Genomic DNA, 23,910 nt, shown 5'->3' on the forward strand with positions numbered 1-23,910 from the left:
ATCTCGCTCTAAAAGTTAACACGGCCAAGATAGGGGCTTTTTTTAAGATAGCACGTTTGATAGTTCAGAATTGTTCAGGTTGTAATAATTAACTGCCTGAATACGTAAAGTGATAAATGTGATAGCTCTTTTTAACGTTAAGTGAAGCGTTTAGTTTCAAAAGCCCCTAAAACGATATAAGGTAGTTCTGAGAAAAACAAGAAAAACTATTTGAGGTAGTTTTGAGAAAAATTATAAAAAATCATATCTATTAAATCTGTGAACTTTATGTATTTATCTTTTAATTCGTTACATTCTAAAAAGTATTTTGTCTTTCCATTTTAGGTATTTAAAAAGCACACCCAACCATTTTAGCGGGTTTTGAAATTTACCCTAATTTTTGAATTGACGAATTTTGGCGTTTTTTTAAGTTCAATCTTAGGCCATCATATAGGTCACCTACATATTATCTAACTCAAAAATTTGCAAAAACCATTTTAGGGGCTTTTGAAACTAGGCTCTTCTTCTTAGAATAGCCTTGCAGGGGTAATTTCCTTGCTTTCCTTTCGGGATGTGTTTCTAAGTAAAATAACACCTCGGTAATAATATTATATACCTTTATTCATTTTATTATGAAAATATTATTTATAATACCCTTACTGTTAGACAGCATAATAATAACTTAAAAAAGTTAAGTAATTGAGTTAAACATTGACAGCCGGTTAGATTTTATTATTTGCGCATTTTATTAATCATTACCGGTACCAAGGTGGAAAACATCCAGACGATGGTGACAAATCGTGCCATTTTTCAAAAACAAGGATTTTTGCAGGCGGGTTCTGTAAGAAACCCTCACAGTCATAAAAAACGAAGAAAAAATTATAACAAGATAGTTTCTGCCGAAGATATTCATTCCTTTATAGAAAATCTGACACACTTTATAATACCAGACAGGCAAGATATTTCATATCCGATTCTTTTTTCATCGCTTCCGTTCGCCCGGTTTGCAGCCCTATAATATTAATTTTGGCATTTTTCAAACAGTTCAAAACGGGAGCCACCTTTTCATGGAGCACGGGGAGACACTTGATAAAAAGAGGGTGAGGATGAGAGTGGAAGAGTATTTATATTGATATTTTTGTTCTATTTCTTTTAAATTGAGCTCACATGCAGTTATTATAAGCAATAAACAAAATATAAAAATATAACAATATGAGAAAAATCTAACAATAAGATACAAATGTAATATATGTGTTACGCCGACTGTGAGAAATTGACTATTATTGCCTAAATCATGAAAAATGCAAGCCTGTTGCTTTATTCATGAATTAGGCAAAATATCTGCCTAATTCATGCATTGGGCAAATTAGATAGTAGTGCTACGTTGGTGTTTTTCGCAACTAAACCAAATGTGTCAAATGCTCATGCATTGGTCAAAACGGTGGCGCTCCGGTGGTGTTTTTTTCAACTAATCAAACTAACCAAATGTGCAAATGTCATTGATTATATAAAAATATACCAATCAATAACTACAATGACGATCATATCCATTTACTATGCCCAAAAAAATCTAGAACTATAATATGATAACGGAAGAATTTTATTAAAAGCTATTTTCGCGATTTGATTCGTGCTTGGGTATCAATCGTGCAATGGTCGATTGTTTGTTTGTGATAGTATGATTTGATAGTTTGTAGACAGTTTTGTTAGCTAACCTCAAAATGGACATTCAGTTGAATTCAGAATTACAAAACCTAACCTAACCTTACATAATAATAATAATATTATGTCCAATTATAACTAATAAAACCATCCGTATGAAATTTACTTTTTCTACTGTCATGTTGACAGTTTAAGAATTCCATACCCTGGCGAATTGACGCACTCGGCAGATAATTTACCTAATTCATGAATAAGGCAACGGGCTTGACTATTACATGAATTAGGCAAAATTTTGCCCATTTCATATAATAGTCAATTTCTAAATTCGGCATAACATATATATACATTAAAATATGCAGTAATGTATCTAAAGTCGCATGTTATTTTGATTTAAAGTTCAAAATATGTATGTATTTCTCTTTACACAATGCTTACGGGCTCTTTTAATTAATTTTGTAATTAACGTGTTAATTTGCATTTGAAAAGTAATTAGCAAAAACACAATTTATGTGCGGCCCGTAAGCTATGGGTTAAAAAACAAAATCTGTTAATATAAACCTCTACTCTGTGGAAGCCCAAATGATCTTAATAGGATCGGAGGTGGTCGAATTTTTTTTTATACATAATAAGCAGCCTCTCATCCGCCGAGACTGAAGAGGCGACGTTGGACCTAGCTCCGCCACATGTTGCGTATGCCAGAAGAGAACCTCAACGTGGCTTGCTTGTTCTTCAAACTGAACGGATTGTACCGTTTTTTAAAAAATATTTTTTTTTCGGTTAGGTACGTGTTCAAACACGCGCGTTAACATGATCTTACTCTCTACTTTATTTATTGTTTGTCAATTTATGGCTACGGCCATATGTTGTAGCTTAGCTACTGGGAAATGCCAATAGAAATGGCGTATTTCAAAAAAATACTACCTCATTCTTAGGTCCATAATTATTATAAAAAAATCATTATTCGTAGGATGTTTATCACATTTCAATGGTCATAGACATAGCTCATAATCAGTATCTTTAGAATTATCTTCAAATGTGTTAATCGTGCCCATTTTTTGAATAATAAATGCCTAATTCTTGTCAAATTTGGGATCACAAAGATTATAAAATATATTTTTTTATCGTAAATATGTCACCATATAATGTTAACATTAATTTTACTAATGGTTTTGTAAATGCGTTTAAAAATTAATAAATCCAAATAATCTTAACACCACTACACATGGACGTACTGAAATATGACTATATTCTAAAACATTAGATCGAGAGGTTTAAAAGAATACTATTTTATGTAATAAAAATACTTTATGCAGTCATCAAAAATGTTTAAAATAAATATAAAGGATAATAAGGCTTCAAAATTATATAAATAGATTATCTACAACGTCTAAAGAATGTCCAGGGTTTTGCTCTGAAAATACCATAAAAGCTCAATTTTCAACTACGCTGAGCATGTGGGCCGGAAAGAAAAAGTGTGTACAATTTTGTCATATCGCCCGAAGTATACGAAAACTTTTATGGTTTGGGGAGGTTTTAATTGATTTTTAAAAACTGACCAACGCTATATGTAAATTGTAGTGTTAGTTCAATAAAAACAAATACGTAAAAACTAACAAAGTTTAATGTGCATTTTTATGGTGAATCATAACAGCCTACCTCCACCATTCGCTGCTGATATATGCTTATGTTGACCATAACTATGACTATGCATAGGGCCTCTGCAGTTTCCGACTATTAATTCCTTTAATTTAATATTACATTATAATCATAAATTATTTTCCCCATATTTTAGAAGATATTAATTACTGAAAGATTTTTTCCCTAACCTATTACTTTGAAGGGAGCGAAAGTTTTAAACTCTAACTTCAAAAACTCTTTCCCGATTATACCATCGTCTCGCATTTACTTTGACACGAAACTCAAACGTCTTTAGGTACCACTGGAGTAAATATAAGTAGCAGAGTATTCTTTGATGAAGGCCTCCATTAAGCCCCCCCTTTCCTTTGACACTGTGATTCAATTTATTGGAGCGTGTGAACAAACACAGTATAGTATTAACAAACAAATAATATCTTGCCCTTTAAAATAATAATTATTTGGAAATTTCAATCACCAGCGGAATTAATTCAGTTCCACACGACTGAGTCCGGAGCAGCAATTGCCAATTTAGAAATGCTAATACAAAGCTTAATTGGTTCGACTATACCTATAATACGGAGTGTCAAGATATGCGAGGTGATATTTCAATTACAGCTAGGTATATATAACTAAAATATTCTTCACTGACGTCCGTAAATTTTTACAAACGGAGAATTCGATGGTTTTTCGAAAATATTAACGAAATATTATTTATCTAATTTTATGAAAATAAGTGTATTAGATTTTTCTGTTATATACCTACCTTAAATAGATTGTGAAATGGAATTACCAGTTCTTAAATTTGTTGCATGCAAAGTTGTCGAAAAACGGCGGTTACGATACTTACGACTAGGGAATCCAATCCCGAACCAAAATATGGATCCCGGGATTTCGGGATTAGAATTTGACAAACCAGGGATCCCAGGACTGGTCCCTGGATTAGCATTTTTTCCATAGTTGATATAAAATTTTTATATATGCAAATAAAATTGATGAAATCGGTCAAAAATAAATCTAGTAATATTAAATTTATACTATTTAAAACAATTATTGTTAATATTGTGTAGGTACGTTCGATCTTGGAAATACATAGGTTTAATGGAGGAAATAATATTGTACTTAATATAAACAATAATATGAAAGTAAAACAGTTTTATTAATTTAAGAAAAGATAACAAATAAAATACAATTTCAAATAAAAAAAAGACAGCTTAGGTGTAAATGGCTGAAACGTCTAACTAAATGTTTTTTGATTTATTTATTCTATTTCTCAAATTCACTTTCCGGATGTTACCTGCATCGTACATATTATGTGGAATGTTTAATTTATGTTATAATGAACTATTTTCATTTATAAAATTTCTTAAAATCAATATTGTGTTTAGTGTTTACATAATAATATATTATATGAGATTACTGTTTCTGATAGTAAAGACTTAATGAATGGGTTAGCATGATTTAAAATAGTAAAGTAAATAATAGTGTATGGCCTTTCCGCTTTATAAATCTAATTAGCCAGCCAAATATGAAACTGCCGTTAAAGTATGAGATCATGTTGGAATTACTTTGTTAAAAGTACGACGCATTGTTTTTATCCAATTTTTCTCATTTCTATTAATTTATGTGGAAAAAATAAAATGAATTGGCAACTTACACCTGGGTGATAAATCAAATAATGTAGTTATTAATGTACATAATGTAGTTATTTGTTATTGAAAGTATTTTTTTCTGTTATATTTTCGTTTTTATTTTATTTTCCATAAAAATTGATAAAAAAATCAATCCCGAAAGTTTCGGGATTATGTTTACCAATCCCATGATTCATAGGTATCCAAAATAGTTCGGGATTCCGGGCTTGGAATCCCTACTTACGACCAACCGACAAGTTTCGTCTTAAACATTTAATAAGATATATAAAAAAGTAAGTGAAATTAATTACTTTGTAAATAATTCACGAACCGGAACGCAATATTTAATGTTTTTATGAACCGAAGCTGTGCTCCGATTTGTTCTTATTCATTTCGAGCCCTCCCTTAAGACATGTTACACACGTTTCAGCAAATGAATAAAGTAACAATCAATGAATTCATTATTTTTTTTAAAGATCGTCAATCCAGTAAGTTTTACCATAGCACTAATTTTAAATATCAAAGAGTAGTTTATATTTTATATTTGAGCAATTACGCGGTTTGTCGGCCGATTCAAAATTAAGGCGAATGTCCCCGTCCACTTTTATTCACCCTGTCAAGTAGTTGTTTAAGCTAAGACTTCTCAATTTTTTAAACATTTTCTACGTTTGCATATTCTAATAGCGTTAATGAATTTCAACCAAAAGGCTTCTGATTCAATGCTGATCTTTATATATTTTTTTAAATTGGGTATTAAACTATTTCTTTAAAATATGTCATCCAGATTTACTCTAACGGATAAAATACTATAGAGTGGATAAAAAAAGTCTCATTTTATAGCAGACATAACTTTGAAAAGAGACCCATATATGGCGAGGCCGATTGATTATACATCGCAAGCGCTATGTAGACAGATAAAGATTTAACTCTATATACAGCGGCGTAACTTCAAAAAAAGACCTTTAGATGGCGTTGTCCAGTGATTGGACGTCGCAAGCATCACGTAGACGGATTAGGATTTAACTATAAATGTTGACTCCGTAATTGATATCTCACACAGATCTTTCACCGATCTCTTACAGCTAGTCAGTTTAGTCTGACCCTTTTGGTCATACAGATTTTCTATGTTGAGACTAAGCACCTTACACTATCGAGTTTCGTTTCTAGCGATAAGTGTGGTATCTAGTTTTAAAATGCGATACCTACCCTGAACTGAAATAATCATTTGGCAAGTTCATTTGGTTATTTGGTCGAGCGAATCATCTTATCTTGTAAATGTGTACCGTTTGAAGTATTCTTTGTTATTATTGATTAAATCTCTGTGAACTCTGAATAAATACAAAACCAGAAATGTTTCTATTTTATAACTAAAACATAACTGGCGATCAACGTTGGCCCAAAGTGTTTCTAAGTAATAAATAATTAAAAACTATCCTATAATTTTAAAGAGTTGGGCAGAATTGACTTAGACTTCAGGAATTATTACTCTATTTAACATATAAGTAGCCCCTTTTTAGATTCTTTATTACTCTGCATGGAACGTATTATTATGTCGAAACTAGTAATAGATTTAGTATTGTTGATGACAGATACCAACCTGCAAAATTCGAGTTAAACCAAATTTCCTAAGCTATGTACGCTAAAATAACAATATGTTAATATCGTACGCGTAGTTTCCATAGTTATAATATGTAGCATAGTTCAATCGGTCTCCACAAATAGTATTCTAGGTTCATATGCCACCGTACCGTACCATCAAATAGCAATTGTGTTTGGAAATTCAAAGACGCACGTCGAAGGTTGACGCGACGTACCGTGGAGCGCTCCAACGACTAACCACAACGTTGTACGTGAGTTATTTTATGTCGGGGAATGCCAACCGGCGGTCTTAGTATTTAATATTGTATTTTATTTTTAATACTGCAAAAAGCAATGAGGCCTGTTGACAATAGTGTAGTAGTAATGAAACAGTAGCGTAACAGTTGCAGTGAAACGGTTAAGTTTAAAAAAAATACTAAAATGCATTGTAGCCTCACAGGAAATCGAACCCGGACTTTCTGAATGAAATAATATGAATCCACCAAGATTGCGAAGAAAAAGCATAATATATAAGCCAGCCTACGGAAAACATGTTTAAAAATTATTCATTAATAAAATCGTGTGACATTTTCACTTCACTCAATTCTACTAACGAATCGGGAGTGAGAGAAAGAGAAAATATGAATCCACATTTTTGTACTGAGGCATAGTTCCTCTTGCAGTCGCATAGTAGGATCTTTGCACAGCAGTAGAACAATTTGAAGAGAGCTGCAATGAGTGCTAAAAAACCAAAACTTTCACAATGATTGTTAAATTATTGAGTATTTCTTCGTGATGGTAAGAAATGTATTTTGTTTAATTTGTAATGTATCATTATAATAAGTTTGTTTAAGTTTAATAATGACAATATGAGAGTGTTGTACCTAGATCAGTGCCAGTTCTGATACCAGATAGTAGATTCCAACATAGGACGAACGAGGAGATAAGAGAACGCACCAAGCAGCCTCTCATCACGTTGAGAGTGAAGAGGCGATATTGCCAGAAGAGAACTTCAACCTGGCTTGCCTGTTTTTCAAGCCAACCGGATTCTGGCGTCCTGGAAGGCCGCTAAATACTTTCTATAGAGTGTAAACGGTAGAGCTACGATATGCTGGATTGACCTGGGTAGGGTTTCTTGGAGGCACCTAGTGGTGTTCATATGCTCCAACTAAGGGGCGGATATGGCCGAAGAAGAAGAGATTCCAACATACTTAAGAGCATACTTCAGTGAAACGGCAAATAATTTTCAACTAAAGCTGCGATAAAATTTTGGACTCACTGGCAATCGAGAGCGAAAGTAGAGCTGTGAACACGTCAATTTATTTCGTGATGGCGACGGGGGTATTAATTCTTAAATCGTGTATAGATGACTAAAAAACGTTACCCATTTACTTGAAAAAGAAAACATGTCAATGAATATATTATTATTGTTACTAATAGAACAATAAACAGAACATTAAATGGACGCATGTTGGATTTCTATGACAAATTATATTTCGATCGGCACGCGTCATTTGCACAATCCCCGCATCACCTCGCCACGATCTTTTTAGACCATGCTTCAACTAAGGTGTAGCCTTAAAATTATACATGCCTGCGATAGAGGGACTAAAACTGAAAGCTCATTTAAATATTATTTAAAACATTATAAATAATAATATAGTAATTAAGAAGATTACCAACCCCTGAACACGGTGTATTCAAATTTAATTATCGGGAAACGGCAGCGATTGGTTAGAACAAACACGTGCAAATTTCATTTCATTTACACTCCCCTAATGACGTACCAACAAAGCTTTTATGTTTTATTAATATTATAAAATCAAAAACAATGCCTGTGTATTTTAAATTGTTCTTCAGTTCTTTTTAAGTACACAGTAATTTAAATTTAAAAAAAAAATGATGGAATTGTATCTTCGAGTGTATTTTTCATGGATTATTCTTTTATCTGTACAGATACGTTATTATTTTGATTTACGCGTAATGATTTTTTTAATTAGAGGAATAATACTAATCACAGCGGCAATTATTTTCTATTTTATCATAGTTAATTATATCATAATACGTCATATTTTTATATTATTTAATTAAGTTAAATTAAATGTAAGTTAAATTAACATATTTTTAATTAAGTCATATTTTATCATAATACGTTCTATAACAAAGATACCCGAATTGATCGCGGGTTAGATTTCGGTCGATCGAACCCCGAAGACCCATAATAATTAAGTCGTGAATATATAAGAAGCGTGTACATGCTTCTTCTTTCACCCTGTCACAACCCAGCATTGGGGCATGGTTACATGTAAATTGTACGTATGTAGTTCATCGTGGGACACTTATTCGTGCGCGGCAGTACGTTAATCATGAGTTCGTATAACATTTTATCAAATGACGAGTTCTTCGTTGAACATTTCACCGTGGAATACATTTGTACGTATCTTACAAAATGCGGTGATAGTTTGCAAATAGTACTGTTCCAATTAGATTAACCCTAGCCTAACTTAACCTAGTAAAGACGTCTCCACATGTTGTAGCATACGTACAAATATACTCCACGGTGAAATGTTCAACGAAGAACTCGGCATTTGATTAAATGTTACACGAACTCATGTTTCACGTACTGCGGCGCATGAATAAGTGTCCTGCGGTGAACTATTTATGTACAAATTTCTGGATACGTCATGGCATAGGGCAAGCACAAGTTCGCGCTACTTCCCTCAATCCACCGCCAGCTCTTGCGCCTCCCGACATTCTAGACCTGCAGCGCGTATATCGCTTTTGTAGCACCGCTGCAGGGTGAGGGAGGGCCAGCCACGACGACGAAACCCTTGAGGCTGTGCCACAAGGGTACGAAGTGTCTCACTCTTTGGCGGCATCCGGAACACATTTCCCAGCCACCAATCACCAAAGGCTGCTGTGTCTGCTCATGAACTCAGGTGTTTGTAACGTGGTCGTACCAATGTACTCCTAAGATTCGGTGAAGACATCGATTCTCAAAGCTCAAAAGCATTACTCTGCATTCAGCCAATTTGGAGTCGCATAGAGGTCAAGAATATATTCTGTGAGGACCAAATGTCGTTTGTTCAACGAGTGCGTGCTAATTGTGCTCCTGTATGGCTATACGACATGGCATCTTACTAAGCTTCAAAAGTCTGGCGTGTAAATTCAGTTGTACTATAATATAATTTCATCTTGATTTTGAACGAGAAGCATTGACCATTCATATTTTTATGTCCTTAATAAGCTTGCGTGAAAGATATATTATTCATGAAGATAGTCACCTTGTCGTATCACCTGATTTGTATTGCAGTACTCACGGCCTGCACCAAGAGCGAAAGAAAGAAAATATGTGATTTCCCGCGTTTTAAACTGAGGCCATAGTTTACCATTACCATCGCGTAGTATGAGAATAGTCTGATAACAATTTCCTAAAAGTAGACAAAAAAAAAAATTGTCACGAATGTAGCGGTCAATGACTTCGGGCCATGTCATTTAAAATATCGCACAATCGTCGCAACTACAGTCGGCATATTCTACACGCATGACAATCTTCGATGGGATCGAAACATTCGAAGTGCAATAATGCGGAGGGCAGCAGATTTCTCAATTGCAAACTTCATCAGCAATGACTCGCAATTTCCCAACTATTCATGCATATAATTAGCGGGTATCAATCTTAATCTCAGTCCGATCAGTAAGCTTCGTATCACTCGCTCCGCACAGTATTCTGTTTCACTGAGCCTCGGACCTCGGAACAGTATCATAAGTATTGTAACATAACACTCTTGTAACATACTGTTGTACCGACTGTTTACGCTGCAAATAAAACTCGCTCCTCCATCCATCGGAGCAACCACCACCAAATCTCGACTTCTCATCTCACCTCCTGACGACTATCCATCTACACCTCCTGGCCATCCCCAATCACAGCGGTCTCATCCCTCAACAAACAACGATTCTCGTTAAACGAATAACTGGTAACTTAATATTATTCCTTGTAATGGTGTAAAACGAGTGTCGCTGTTTAATTTGTTCTGTCACAGTGTCCTTGGCAAAATATAATACGTTTGTTTAAAGTGAAGAATGTTAATAGGAGAGAGAGAGTATAGTAGGTCACTGTCAGATTTAATACTAACAGCCTACTTGAAATTGGACATGCTGTTATACCATTAAATGTGTACTTATGTGATTAAAAATTATTTAAATTTTACCTAGGTACTAAATTATAATAATCTTTTTTAATTTTTGAAGTTATACTTCTTTTGGCCCGTTTGGGAAAACAGAGAGTGTATTTTTGGCATGTGACGCCGATGAAACGCCTTTGGCGTGTGACGGAAGTTGCGCCCACCGATGCAACATAATATTTTATTATCATGATTATTCATTAAGATTTGAGGCTATATATATTTATATAAGTATTATTTATGAGTTAAATTATATACGAAAAAATAAATAAATTTAGTGAATGTTGAGTTGGTAAATAATTCAAACAATGATATGTTGTAAATTTACAATATTTAGACACTTCATGTACAAAAAAATATATTTTTACAGTAGTTTAGGATAGTATTTGTCGCATATCCCATGTCAATTTTTTTTTCGACCATGTCCGATCCTGATAGGATCATATTATGGGCCTCCACAGAGTAGAGGTTTGTATTAACAGATTTTGTTTTTACGAGAAATGGATGTCAGCCACTTGCTCAACCTATTAGGTCCATACCCTGACTCATACACAAATTGAAAAACAATATGTGTACTTGCCAGACCCAGGATTCAAACCTGAGACCCACGGCGTGATAGTCCAACGCTTAAGCCGCGCTGCCACTTTGGGTGTAAATTAGCGGTTTATAATAATTGAAGGCAATACTAATTATTATGTTTAATCACAAAAGCCAATATCACGTTTCAGTTAAACCATTAAATAGGCTATGTTTTACTTTTGATTTGTAATAAAGTATTATTGTTAACGAAAATAGTTGTACAGTCATCTGTTCAAGCAAAGATGGCCGAAATAGCGGTTTGCTAATTTTTCAAACACAGGTTTTGAGATTTTTTTCTTCCAAAGTAGGTACATTCTGCAATCATATTATTTATTCGCATACATAATATTATTGCTGATGGTACCTATATCGATAAAATACCTTTGAGACCGAAATGAATATAATCATAATAACACGCCAATAAAATTTGATTTTTATTAATTCATCATGGGCATTTCTGAATCGATTATAACCGCTGTATGGTAAAGTTGAGTTTTTTTGTTTTGTTACGCCAAAGAAGTTTAACTTCTAACGCGCGTACATAAGTACACACACCGATTTTTTTGCCTGTTTGTCCGTCTGTTATTTCATTCCGTTATAAAAAGCTCGAAAATTTTTTTAACAGCCAAACTTGCATAGATTATAACTATATTATAAATACAAATTTGGTAACGCTTCATCTATCTATCCATATATAACTATCATACTTTAAAATATTCCTAGATAAATCTTTGCGAATATAACACACTTACACCAATCTTGAGTAGATCGAGGAGCCAGATAGCATCGGTGTAGTTGTGGGGTGAAGTGCTATTAGAGATTCGCTTGATAGATTCAACTGTTGTTTATATGGCTACATGTATATTGTACGTAAAACATTTCACAGAGGCACAGTTCGCCGTGAGCGAATTTCTTATCGGAAAGAGATGACCATATTATTATACTATACGGTCTCCAATTTTATTAGATGCAATATGAACATTAAATCAATGTTCATATCTGATTTTGGCAAAATTCATGAATTCAAGAATGAAAACTTCACCCAACTTAACAAATAATCCAGTATATCGGCTATTTTCAAAATTTGTTTGCTGCTGGCATCCTGTAAAGTGTAAACCGACAAAAACCGTATTTTATTTAGACATGAATTTTATGTCAGTACTATACGACCCAAAGAGGTTGGACGGTTTAACATACGGCCATATATTTCCGATACAACACTTCAAGTTGAAGTGTGATACAGCTAACTGCATACTTACAAGTTTCCGGACACGTGTTTATGTAGGTGAATAAATTACGTTAAAAACTAACCAGTCTATTATTGAGGCTATTAGTTTCAAAGTCGGTAATCTACTCGTACATAATATTTCGCCATTTTAAGATGATCGCAAAACACTTCAACCACATTTAGATTTTATATTTCCAAAATTAGTATACAATTAGAAAAAGGGAAATAAAATCTCCTTAAAATCATAAAACTAATTTTAAAAATATGTTTAAATTTAGTCGTAAGATATAATGAATATACCTAAATGGCTGTAAATCAACCTCCAGTTTGATTCTATCAAACGTAGCTGGATTTGATATTTCATGGAAAATTAGTTAGTTACTTGTATAATCAGAAACTTAAACAAGAGACATATTAAGAAAATAAGATAAATGGAGGTTACCGACTTTGAAATTAATATCCTATTTCTTCATTGTTTGTTAACTTTTTATTTCCATATTTCACTCGGGCGATCGCTGGCATTTATTACAATCGCTTATATTAAAATATCCACTAAAAATCAAATCAGTCAGAGTTCTAAATTTAAAAATTATTATGGTCGTTTGGAATTCGGAAAAGATGCAGAAATCTACATTATCCAATTTGTTATATACAGGGAACTCAAAAATAATGGAAACTGAAATACCTAACGGGTAAGGAGTAGCAGGTAACCGATCTCGAGCAAGGAAGAATCTAGGATAAACTTAAACACGTGTCAAGAATACGTCATACGTCTAATACTGACAACTGCTCTCGGTTTATGCATTGACGCTCATTTAATATTTGTGTATTACACACACTATTGCAGGTGCATAATGTGTGTTTCATTTTCGTAGGACACTCACACATTCAAAATGCAGTGTATTGAATATAGCATATGGGAATTATAAGTACAATACCTAAAACACAATTCAAAATGGCACTGTACTTCAAGTTAAAGCATAATGATAACTAGTCTAGTAAATATTAGGATAAATTATTAGGAAATATTTTCGTATACTGATTCATTTAGTTGGGGGCTGTTTGTGGCCCGCGACGTGTGGGTTGTACACCACTGGCATAACTACCTCAGGTAGTGAAAATAACCGACTACCTACATATTGGAACGTTGATTTAAAATGGTTTTATACAAGTAAAAGGAATTTTCACAAACACGTGAAATACTTTCGAAATATATAGAAACATAGATTTACTTGAATATTTCGCGGAATCTTAAAGGAAAATCACGCATCTGCAAAAATAGTTTCACAAAACTGTGAATGATTAGTCACCAATACCCTGCACCTATTGATAAATTCAGGGAATTACATTCACCACAATAATGGAAATTAGGTTACCTTCTGGGTGAGGCTGAAATTAAGTTAAATTCTCGAGTGTGGCTAAATATGAGCTAAGCAATATGTTATTTTTAATGGTACGTCTGTATCGTAATAAATGAATTAAAAATTGACACGTAAATGAAACGCACATTCAATATTGGCAATATGTGAGGGTACAGCGTGGCGTAATTATTGCAATTTAAGTTCTGACCGTCATAAAGTAAAAAACCGAATAAAGCTTCAAAGCTTTGGTCCATGGCGACTGGCAATAATTCACAATTCACAATTCTACCTTATACATGTTATGTGTATACATTCGCGTCCGGAAACTTGTACGTATGAAGTTCGCCATATCATACTTCACCGTGAAATGTTGTATCGGAAATATAATATGGCCGTATATTTAAAACCGTCCAACCTCTTTGGATCGTAATAGTATAGTACTGATATAAAATTCATGTCTAAATAAAATATGCTTCTTGTCGGTTTACACTTTACAGGAAGCCAGCAGCATATTATATAATAACTGATATACTGGGTTATTTGTTAGGTTAGGTTTACATTTATTGCGAGGAGAGTATAAGGATGATGAGGTAGGTAGATGGACTTCAATGGATCGAAGGTAGATGCGTGTTTGAGTAAATATCAGTTTATTCTCCTCAACAATACTTGAAACAATTCTTACAGACAATATATTTAGAATTAAGATTAAATTGATAAAGTTAAATTATAAAGGCGTGTTGCTATGAGAAAAGTTGAACTGAATGCGACGAGCAGAGATTCGACTATATGTTACAAAGATTTGACGACGTGTGTTATCAGATTCGCCCCGCTTTGAGCTTTTATAGAAATTATAACAAAGAAAGGTTATCTGAGGTCAGAACGTTGACCCGGTGACCACATGTCACTTGTTTACTGTGAGTTTACTTAGTACGAGCAAATCTGATAAGTTGGCACATTTCCGGATTGCTTTATATGGCAATGAAATGCTTGATAATGCATACTTCGTTACAATGTTGCTAAATAATTCTTATGAATAATTATATTTTATCAAGAAAGCAAATGTGTTTATGATGAAATTTGATGTCTTGCAAATTGCTACGAAAGTTGACTGACCTGACGTCGTTGCCGTCAGTCAGATTGTGAATCATGCAATACGCCTTTCTTATCAACTAGTTTACATAGTAACACATATTATTAGATACTTAAATATATTATGATAATTTATATGTAATGATGAGGTTCCATGCTAGTCCCGACACATTATTGAATTCATGAATTTTGCTAAAATCAGCTATGAAAATTGACTTAATGTTCTAATAAAATTGGGGACCGTATAGTATACAATCATCTCTTTCCGATAAGAAAGCTTACGGCAATCTGTGCAACGGTGAAATGTTTTACGTACAATTTAAATGTAACTTAAGTCTAAATCATAAACAGATTAACTGGAATACTCATCCTTACAGTTACAGCAGATCATATTTCGATTTCATAATAATATATAATATGCGGAAAACTGTAGAAGTGTTAGCAGAATAGGACAAGAATGCTGAAAAACATGGAAGCCGATTTTAATACTAGATTGTGGCGACGCCCTTTTTTAAACAACATTCATCAGTTCTATTAATCTGTTTATGTGTATGAGCAGACCCAACTAGCAATGACCAGGGTGGTATACGAAAGCTGATTTTTTCTATAATTATTATTTGCTATTTGCATCAGTTAGTCAATGCCTGCACCTACTACGTCATGATCAAACACATAAAGATGTTTCCCTTATGTTCAGCCAAGTTCTATTTAAATAAGGATATTATTTCATTAATTATGAAAATATAGTTTATTAAGTTCATTCAGTGTACTTGATAACTATCAAGCATCAGTTGTTTATTCTACCAAGGTGCGTAACCAACCTGTCATTTGTGGGGCTAATTGGAAGGGCAATGTTGTGGTCAATCAATTTACTTCGGATATCGATAGAAATGTGCCACGTTGTTTAACCAATTATTGAAATTTCGTCTAAATCAGGGGTTACCAACTTGCAGCCTGAAAGTTACACTGCTGGTCGTGGTCACACGGTGTACCTAATTCTTTAAACTTGAATTGTTTTACTTATTACAACGTTTTTATTAACTCGTATTCTTATTTGTCCGATGGTTGTTTATCCAGTACAATACAATACTGCAATCGATTTTTAACAAACTTCCCGACTAACTAGACATTTGAAACTTTTAGAATAGATCAGAACACGGTGCCAATGCATTCTTTTAATACTTTTAGCCATCTTTAAGTAGAATTGAATTCATTTTCAGTTAATTCTGTTTTGTATGAAAAGTTATTTCGGAAGAAATCCGTAATCCGATCCACTATTATTGGTTGCTAAGTGGGTGGTCCTAGCAACTAAATTATTAATATATACGTGCGTTACTATGGAAATCAAAATGACATTTCAGTATTCCATATTTATTTGTTTGTTTGTTTTTTATTTACTTCATATCAAGTACAAGTTTGAGCATATTGAGCATAATAATTGAACAGAAAATTTAAAAACATTGTATATAAAAAAATCTTTTTATCTTCTAATTAATTTTCTTTATGTTTCATGTTATACAGTAAACATCTTAAACTTGCAATTTGTAATTTTCACGAATGTAAATATATAATTAATTAAATTAACTGATCGTAGAGGGAAGTACAAGAAAATCTGGGAGGAGTACAATAAATTAGAGGTAAAATAGGCGGGAAGTAGGAGGGAAATGTGAGGAGGGAAATGGGGTAGAAATAAAATAATAATATGTTGACTTACCTCTGATCGCAGTGCCGGCGTGTCGTGGACAGTCAGCTCCCTGACAAGCGCGTCTTTGCACGAGTCCAGGACAATGGCGTCCTCCATGGACGGGGGTTCGCATCACTTTTCGAGATCTGGCCATGGCTCCCGGGCCGCACGCAGCATCACAGGCTGACCACGGACCCCACGGTGACACTTGGCAATCCACCACTAGAAAGAAACAAAAAAAAATTTTTTGAATATTTATTGAAATGAACACCCGTTGATTTTGTAATACAAAAGATGTCATGATAAACGAACGACTGTCAGATATTATTGAAAGACCTCAAAGAAGATTGATTGTAAGACCAAGTGGATTGAAAGAAGTAGAACCTTTCCTATATATAAATCAGGTAAATATTAATAATTCATGTCGTGAAAGCTTAAAATTAGTAATCCGTAGAAAAATAAACATGCATAACTTGAAAACACCTCAGATATAATATTATACCCACTAGAAAAAATCATATTTGAAAAATGCTGCTCGACGGGATTTGAACCCGTACAACCAGTGGTATCGCGCCAACTGTGCATTAACCAAAAATTATGAGCCTCCTATCTAATTGTGACAATTTAAACTAGTGGGTCATATCTTCTTCTTTTCCCATATCCGCCCCTTAACTGGAGCATATGGACACCACGCCGCGCCTCCAAGAATCCCTCCCAAGAAGAAGTCTTCTTGCTTCGTTCCAGGTCAAACCAGCATCCCGTAGCTCCGCCGTATACACTCTGTAGATTGTATTTAGCGGCCTTCCAGGATGCCGGAATCCGGTCGGCATGAAGAACAGGCAAGCCAGGTTGAAGTTCTCTTCTGGCATCCGCAGCACGTGGCGGAGCCAGGTCCAAAGTCGCCTCTTCACTTTCAGCGTGATGAGAGGCTGCTTGGTGCGTTCTCTTATCTCCTCGTTACTCCTTAAGTCATACCACCCAGTATTCGTCGCAAACATCTGTTTTCGAAAGTCAGTAAGCAGTTGCTCTGAGCCTTCGTAAGGTGCCATGATTTGCCACCATAAAGCAGCACCGTCAGAATGCAAGCGTCGAATAGGCGGCATTTGGTTTTGATTATATTCCGTTATTATTGACTATCGGTTTTTGTTATAGGAATATTAATTAACTTAATTACTAACCGACGCCCTACTCTCGCCCAATATTATAGTTATAACGTCTACTTTAACTTGCTAACCATTTTTAATAAACTATTTCTTTTATTCAACGAATAATTCACATGATTTTGAGAATGTAACATTCCATATAATTATTGAACATACATGACTTGAAAACACCTCAGATATATACCCACTATCTGAGGTGTTTTCAAGTTGTTTATTGTAATAATATGGAATGTGACATTCTCAAAATCTTATGAACTATTTGTTGAATAAAAGAAATGGTTTAGTAGAAAAATAAATATATGTTATACTAATATAATATCACGGCCAGCTATGGTAAAATTTATAAAATCTTTTCTCAGATGATAGTTTAGTTGCGGTCCTCTGTTACTGTTACAAGAACCATCCGACGACTAGTAACGGATATGGCGCTCAAAGAAAAAGTTCACGTCTTTAGAGCTTCATTAAAATTGAACCATTACTAACATAGAAGAAGAAGAGAGAAAACGAAATAAGAGAAATCTGTTTAATGTAAAACTTATTTAACTTTATTTTATTAAATATTGTTTTTGAATATCTTAGATAGTTGATTAAGTTGGATATAATCCCGTACTACGAAATTTATAATTGCTCCGATAAGCAATCTTAAGCATTTAATATGTACAGATATAGCTAGAATTTTTTATAAGCTTTTATAAATCATGGAATTATATTAATTTACAAATACAAGTAGGACATAATGATATTCTTAAAACTTATCAAACATTAATTTGTTTACAATAGAAGCTTTTGTCAAAAAGTGCATTTCATACTCTATGGAATTATTGTCGTAAGAATTTCTATATTTTAAGAATTTAGATCCCTAATTGCTTTAACATTTACAATATTTTCCATATATGGATTATGTTGTTTATTTTTTTTACTGTTCATTTTATAAATAGATGAGAAGTCACTCCAATTAAAAAAATCTGAAAATGTCAATTCATTCGTCGTCTTTCCCCGAATTAGCTTATGCTTCAAATACACTCTATGACGATCGGTCATATATATGTCGAAAAACCCGTTTCTTATGTTGGGGTCCTGTGTCACAGGGAGTCACAGAGTGTAAATACGATGTCATAGCTGTTATACAATATGTATGTATAAATGTCGGAATGGCATAGATTTGATCATAGACACTAAAACGCTCTTAGCATATATGTGCCCGATCGTCATATCGTCTATTTGAACCTTTATGCTTATGATAAATGAAATAATGTTTTTAAACAACGCGCAAGTAAGAGTTAGCCTTAACGTCATTCACAGTTTAAATAGTATTTGACGTTATGAGGAAAGAACGTTTTGCGTCACGTAGCTGCCTGTCAAAATATCATGCGCCATAGACAAAAACACCGTATGCCATTGTTTTAAGCATAAAAGCAGTATACTTTCAAGCCACACTGGGTTTTTGCTTATGAATCTCTGTATACTGTCTTCTTGTTTACAATAACTACCATTTTAGCGAAAAAATGAAAAACAATATGTCGATTTTATACTAAAATAAATTTTATACTGCTTTTGACTGTATGCCAAATACTACATAATTTTCACGTAGAGCATTATCCATACGCTATCTCAATTTGTGATTTTTGTCGAAAAGCTGCCTTTTTGCTTATGGGAGCAGAATAGTGGTCTATGTGCATGGGCGCGAAACCCGAGAGATGCAGGTTCGATTCCTGCGGGGTGTCTTACTTTTTTCAAAAAGATTTTTTCTATTGGTTATAATATATTTTTTCATAAGCGTTTTCACTCTTCAGCTCTATTGAAGAAGACCGCCTTTAACCATAATTTTCCCAATAACGTCACCCCATTTCCACATGTAAGACTACTAGGGGACCATGCCACAATGCGTAAATAAACATCCTCTATAATATAATATTATTATGTTTACCATTCCTAGAATGTATTTTATTCTTACCAAGTATCTATAAGCAGACCGGCGGAAAATAAGAGTGGTGTTAGATGTGACATTACTAGTGAATATGTCACTGTTAACGTGGCGATAAGGTTTCCCACCCTGGAACTACAGTGAAATCACTGTGTCAAAGTAAATGAAGTACCAACGGTCTAAATCTAAATTAAATTCCAGTAATTTTTCGTTGCCAAGTCTTTAAACTCGCTACGGATAAAGGGACATTATTTATTAAGAAATATCTGTCCAACGACTGAAATAGACTTGACAAAGTGAGAATTCTGTCAGGGCTAAAGAGTTGAGCTAAAGAGATGTCTATATGGGAATACAGTTTGGTTACAATAATGACTTGTATATCGTAATATTGTATATTCGTCTTCCATGCCCGCTTCAGCTCGCCTCAAAGCATATTATGGATAATACTTGTCGCCTCCTAGAGTCAAGTGGTTCTCATGTGCGGCCATCAGAGGATTTTTCTGCGGCCACCAGCGCTTTACAAAATAATATTTCAAAAATTTATTTATTATTTTCATCTGCAACAAAATGATAATTTGACAAAATGACAACAACATGAGAGTGTCTTCAAACTCTAAATCTGTAACTTAATAAAAGGTTCAAAGAATTGAATTTTTTTAAACTCTTTCTTTCGTATCTTCGCCTTTTCAGATTCAATTCAATTCAATTCAATTTATTTATTTTTACATATTGTGGACATTACAAATTATAAGTTTAAGACGTTCACAACATGAAATAAAAAAAGAGATAGATAGTATGTTATTAAACAGTAGAAATATGTACATACAAAAATATTAATTATATAGGTACATGGAAATACACCGGATGAGTTAAGCAGACCCTATTTTAAAAATTTATAAAATAACGTCCACCTATACTCATCCTCACGTAGGTGGAATATATCAACACCCGAAGCAATTTCGTTGAGCATAGTTATCGCCCTCCCAATTGGCATTACCTTTGGCAGGTTGGTTCTGCACCTTGGGAGAATAAACAACTGATGTTCTCTATTTCTACGATAGTTATCAGGGACACACAGGTCAACACTGCCCAGAATGGCAGAGTTCTCATTTATACCTCGTATAAGTCGAAAAAAATACGTAGCTAAATAAAGATTTCTTCTAAATTGCAAACTGCAGTATGTAAGCATGCCTAAGAGAAAGTCAGTTGGATAAAGCCACGGATAGTATCCGTACGACCTCAAATAAAGGAGTCTCAAAATTTCTTCTGAACCCTCTCCACCATAAGGCTATACTGCAACTGATGCGGTGCCATTTTCATAGGACTACAAACGAGATTAACATCATTTTTAGTATTTAATTTAATTAACTGGGCTAAATATGCGTTATTGGAAATGAGGCATGACCAATTTGGAATGAATTTTGGTCGAAGTTATACGTTGACCAAGAATCAAGTCAATTCAAAGAATCAGCATCAATTGCTTTATTATTATTGTAGATTTAGCCTACTGCTATATACTGTGGAAGATCATTCAGTGTAATGCACTTCATAAAAAAACAAATATCGAAGCCAGTTAACAGATGTATACTTAGAAGCAGCCATGCGGCTCGGCTCGCGTTGAAAAAAATGAGTACCTATTGAGGAATTTCCATTTACATTATTTTTAAATAAATAGATATGTATTAAAATGTTCAAATAATGTCTTTTATTAAATGGGCATGTCTAAAAATAAATTGATCCATTTTTATAGTAAATCAAATTTTAACTCTCATTTTTTCAATAACAACAAAAGTGAAATTTGGTGCGGCCACCAGACGCTTCCATATAACTGTCAATATCAAGAATTGTGCGGCTACCGTTAAATTTCATATGGGAACCACTAGTATATTATAGTATATACCATATTATGAATAGTATGTAGTTGGCTTAAAGAAAATCGAAACCAAGTTGAGACATTCGTAACATATCGTCGCTATAAGATTTGTTTCCCGAATAGACCAAATGTCAATTTTTCAGGAGACGAAAAACAAATTTCATTGTCGTATTATGAAATATCAGTAGATGTATCAATCATTTTTTCTACACTGTATGATTGCAACATTATCTAAGAATAAATTCCAAGAATAATATACTGGTATAAATCAGTAAATGCACAGAAAATGCGTTTTATTTACAAGTACTCGTTGTGGATATTCGGGAATTTTTTAGCGCTCTCTCAGAATAATGGATATTCGAGACAAAACAAGGACGTTCGGGACTTAAGACCGTAGCATATTGCTGCACGGCCCACGGATTACTGAGTGGTCAAAAAGTACGCACCTCAAATGTTATATTTATTTACACGATAATTGTTAATGATTACTTTTACTATTTAAATACCTAATGATCGTAATAACCCAAGTTCGTAGGTAATAATAACATGCGGCATTCGCTTTTTTCGGTTTTTTTCGTAATAAGTAATAAAATAGTTTTTAATAATCTTTTTTTTTTATTCAACGAATAATTCACAAGATTTAAGAATGTACCATTCTAATTATTGAACATACATAATTTTTAAAATCACTTCTGAGAAAATATATTATAACCAATAGAAAAAATCTTTTTGAAAAAAGTAAGACACCCGGCAGGAATCGTCCCTGCATCTTCTGAGTTTACGACCCAGTCCACAAATTATCCACTATGCTACGAGGTGACATACTTATGACGACAAACTTTAACTATTGGCCTTTTAATACCTGCTCATCAGTATTCTTCAAAATCATGCGACTATCGGCGATCGGTTTTGGTTTATTAAATAAAAGTAGGTATCTACTACTTCAATTACTAACCGACGTCACGGATTTCTCCAATATTTTATGATGGTACTTACTCGTACTTGCTAACAATTTTATATTAATACTTTTTCCAAAAAAAAAAAAAATCTATGTATATATATATGTATATTATTATATCTATATATTTCTATAATTAACAATTAAACTTATTACAAACCACCAAATAAATATTATATATTAATTATTGGAATGACAATACAAAATATTAGCATCTATAAATTAATTACCATTGGCTGCTAATATTAGGTAGGTACCAATATCCTAAGTATATAATATTTACCAAATAAATAGTTACTAACATACATATTAAATTAAATTAACTATCAGCGCATTCAAAATTAAATAATAGCATCGCCTTTATTTTCATAGAAATACCTAGATTAAAAGTAAAATAAAGACAAACAATGTTTAATTAATAATAATTTGAAGTAATAATTATTTTTTACGTCATAGTAGTTGCCGGGTCACACTGTAGAATTCATATAACCGTTGGGATTTTGTGTCATTTATCAAAACAAAATGCAGTTATTTAGGTTAACATACTCACTTCCATAACTTTACTATAAGTTCAGGGCGAACTGGTGATGTATCAGCTATAAATGATCTCTTCAAATTTGATGAATTCACTATTAAAACAATAGTAACTTTAAAAACAATATCAATAAGACGAAATTTGAAAGAGCATTCCGGACGGTCGAAAAATATGAAAGTGGGCGTGATTGTTTTAGAGCTGGACAGCGTGAATGTGGGAGCGAGATGCACGGCGTCAGCGCGGTTTGATTGGCTAAAAGTCATATTCGGGAAATAAAAACTCAGCCAGAGATTTATTTCGACCGAAATTAACTTGGATATTCAGGTACGAATAGTTGGACATTCGGGAGAAAAACACGGAGTAATTGTAACTTAATATGGCGTATTCGGGTTTTTCAAAAAAATATCTCTGTTCCTAGATAAAAATATATTGTTTTTATAAACGATTTCGGTAGAGTTCGATAAAAGAAATTGAACTGCATTAAAATGTCGATTTCGACAAAAATGGATATTCGGGAAACAAATCCTATAGCGACGATATGCCAGAATCAGGTCAAATGTTGCTTCTTTAATTTTGATATGACATCATCAACCGCAGGTTACAGCAGTCTAGATTAACATTTTAGAGATAGTAATCTTTCGCGGGAGAATGCGGAGATAACTTAAAATATTCCCATGTCTGAAACGTCCCATAAATATTATCCTAGAAAGTGAATCCGAAAAAGCGTTACTAAAACTAATATTAAAATCCTCTGCATGAATTATTAATCAAAATATGTCAGACTAATAGACTATTATAACTATAGCCACCAGTGACCTTAAGTTGTGGACTGAATTTTTCATAC

The 23,910-nt window shown here is 33.5% G+C and overlaps 1 protein-coding gene across 1 annotated transcript in view; it reads right to left on the reverse strand.

Moving 5' to 3' along the window:
• Positions 1 to 23,910, reverse strand: part of vex (somatomedin B and thrombospondin type 1 domain containing protein vexed) — a 335,439-nt gene that overhangs the window by 87,539 nt on the left and 223,990 nt on the right. The window contains exon 3 of the mRNA XM_085950346.1: positions 16,644 to 16,835. Within this exon, the coding sequence (XP_085806472.1) occupies positions 16,644 to 16,835 (192 nt within the window). The remainder of the gene's footprint in view (positions 1 to 16,643; positions 16,836 to 23,910) is intronic.

Source organism: Rhyacophila brunnea, unplaced genomic scaffold (genome assembly GCF_057557595.1).
Source record: "Rhyacophila brunnea isolate RB1 unplaced genomic scaffold, BYU_Rbru_1.0 scaffold_23, whole genome shotgun sequence".
NCBI classification, from domain to species: domain Eukaryota; kingdom Metazoa; phylum Arthropoda; class Insecta; order Trichoptera; family Rhyacophilidae; genus Rhyacophila; species Rhyacophila brunnea.